The following is a 1838-nucleotide window of genomic DNA, read 5'->3' on the forward strand; positions in this document are numbered from 1 at the left end:
CGACGCCACCGACGCCGACGCCGACGCCGATGCCGATGCCGACGCAGTGTTCATGGTTTCGGGTCGACGTAGTCTGAAGCTCGGCGTCTTTGGACATAAGGGAGCTAAAACGAGTCAAAGCATTAAGAACTTTTCATCATTATCTTCGTTGTATTGTCATCGTATTTGTCAACTTTTGATCGCAGAAACAATATTAAAATTACGCAGCAAAGAAAAAGGAGTGAAAAAAGAAAGAGAAGTGCAACTCATTAATAAAGATAAAGAGAAATAAAGAGAGACAGAAAAGAAAAAATAATCAAAAATCGAGAGAGAGAGAGAGAGAGAGAGAGAGAGAGAGAGAGAGAATCCAAAAAGAGAGAAACAAAAAGAGCATCCTTGCAAGGTTTTTCCGAAAGAAGAAAGGCATCGAAAAAAGAAGGGGTGATAGTTGGTAAGATGTGTGTATGTGTGTGTGCGTGCGTGTGTGTGTGTGCGTGAGAGAAAGGGGGGGGGAGGGGCAGGCTAGACCCGAAATTGAAAAGTTTATAAATTTGTGGCTGCTGCGGTTAGGTAGGATGCGTGTACTTGGGTGCGGCGTCTCGTCACCACCCGACAAACGACAGTTTAATAGTGTCAACAGCATCCGTAATACCATCGCTAACGGCAAATCTATCTGTGCCGAGAACGACAGTCCTGCGGAAATATTTCTCGAGAACGCGGGAGATAGTGAGAGAATCGTTAAAGACAGCGGATTCTTACAGAGCTTGAGAATTCAATACGACTGTATTACGACCATCACCACCACCACTGTATCGTCCGGAACTTCTTCGATATCTCGCGAGAGAAGAAAGTTTCTTCGATCCACGTGCTTCACCTTTGACAACTCGCGACAGCAATCGTATAACTATACATTGAGAAGAGCGCGATCCCTGTCATTCGGACGATAACGGATCATCGAAAACAGAGAAATTCAAATTTTGTCTGGTTCCAGACTTAGTTTGGATAATTAGTCCAAACTAATTGTAAGTTTATATTCTTTATGATAACCATCATTGAATTTGGATGTTAAAACGCGGAGTCAAACATTGGCGGCAAAGTTGAATCAATTCCAGCCTGAAGAGTTCAGACAGCGTTCAGTCTACTCATGTTCATCCCGGACACTCTGAGGAGCTGCATGGTGGAACCGGATATTTCAACTTACCTACAAGCTCCTTCCGTCGGACAGGTGCTTAGATTTTCGAAATGTTTCATTTATGTTTGCTGGTCGCGTAAAAATAATTCGATTTTGCTATTTCGTGCATGTGCGTTTGTCAAAGTTCCCCACATTTGCTTCGCTAATTGATAGTTTTTAAATATCAGTAGTATTGTTGTTAGTTAACACTGATAGTTTTAGATAATATCTATAATTTCTTAAATCGAAGGAAATCATCGTAAAGTGATTATGCGAGTATGCTTTGAACGCGTGTGCTTTGGTGTTCCGTCACCTTATTTACTTAACCGATTCCTTCTATCTTGCAATATATTTTATAATGTACTGAGACAAATGTTTGATTGAAAATGGATAAACCAGAAGATTCTAATATTATATCAATCAGAATTCCAATTATCTCAACTCAGCCTAACCAGAAAGTTTTCTGGTTACATCTACTAACATTCTAGTTGAAATAATCGGAATTTTGATTGAATTATTTGATTTAATCAGAATTTTTTTGTCTATTTTTAACCAAACATTTTATTCAATGTACACTCGTAATTCTTGATGATTTATCTTCAATTACAATCTCCGCATATCATGATTAATTTGAGCGACATAAACTTTATATGTTTACATACATATACATTATATACATTTATATATA

The 1838-nt window shown here is 38.8% G+C and overlaps 1 protein-coding gene across 2 annotated transcripts in view; it reads left to right on the forward strand.

The window, feature by feature from the left end:
• The first annotated feature begins 318 nt into the window (after positions 1-318).
• NfI (Nuclear factor I) overlaps positions 319-1838 on the forward strand; it is a 91749-nt gene continuing 90229 nt past the window's right edge. Inside the window, exons 1-2 of one of the 2 annotated variants that reach the window (XM_018518592.1) lie at positions 319-1001; positions 1092-1204. In XM_018518592.1, the coding sequence (XP_018374094.1) occupies positions 1124-1204 (81 nt within the window). In that variant the 5' untranslated portion in view covers positions 319-1001; positions 1092-1123. Of the gene's footprint in view, positions 1205-1838 lie in introns of both variants that reach the window. The other variant, XM_018518590.1, reaches the window with a different exon arrangement.

The sequence above is a fragment of the Trachymyrmex cornetzi genome, unplaced genomic scaffold (genome assembly GCF_001594075.2).
Source record: "Trachymyrmex cornetzi isolate Tcor2-1 unplaced genomic scaffold, Tcor1.1 scaffold77, whole genome shotgun sequence".
Taxonomy (NCBI): domain Eukaryota; kingdom Metazoa; phylum Arthropoda; class Insecta; order Hymenoptera; family Formicidae; genus Trachymyrmex; species Trachymyrmex cornetzi.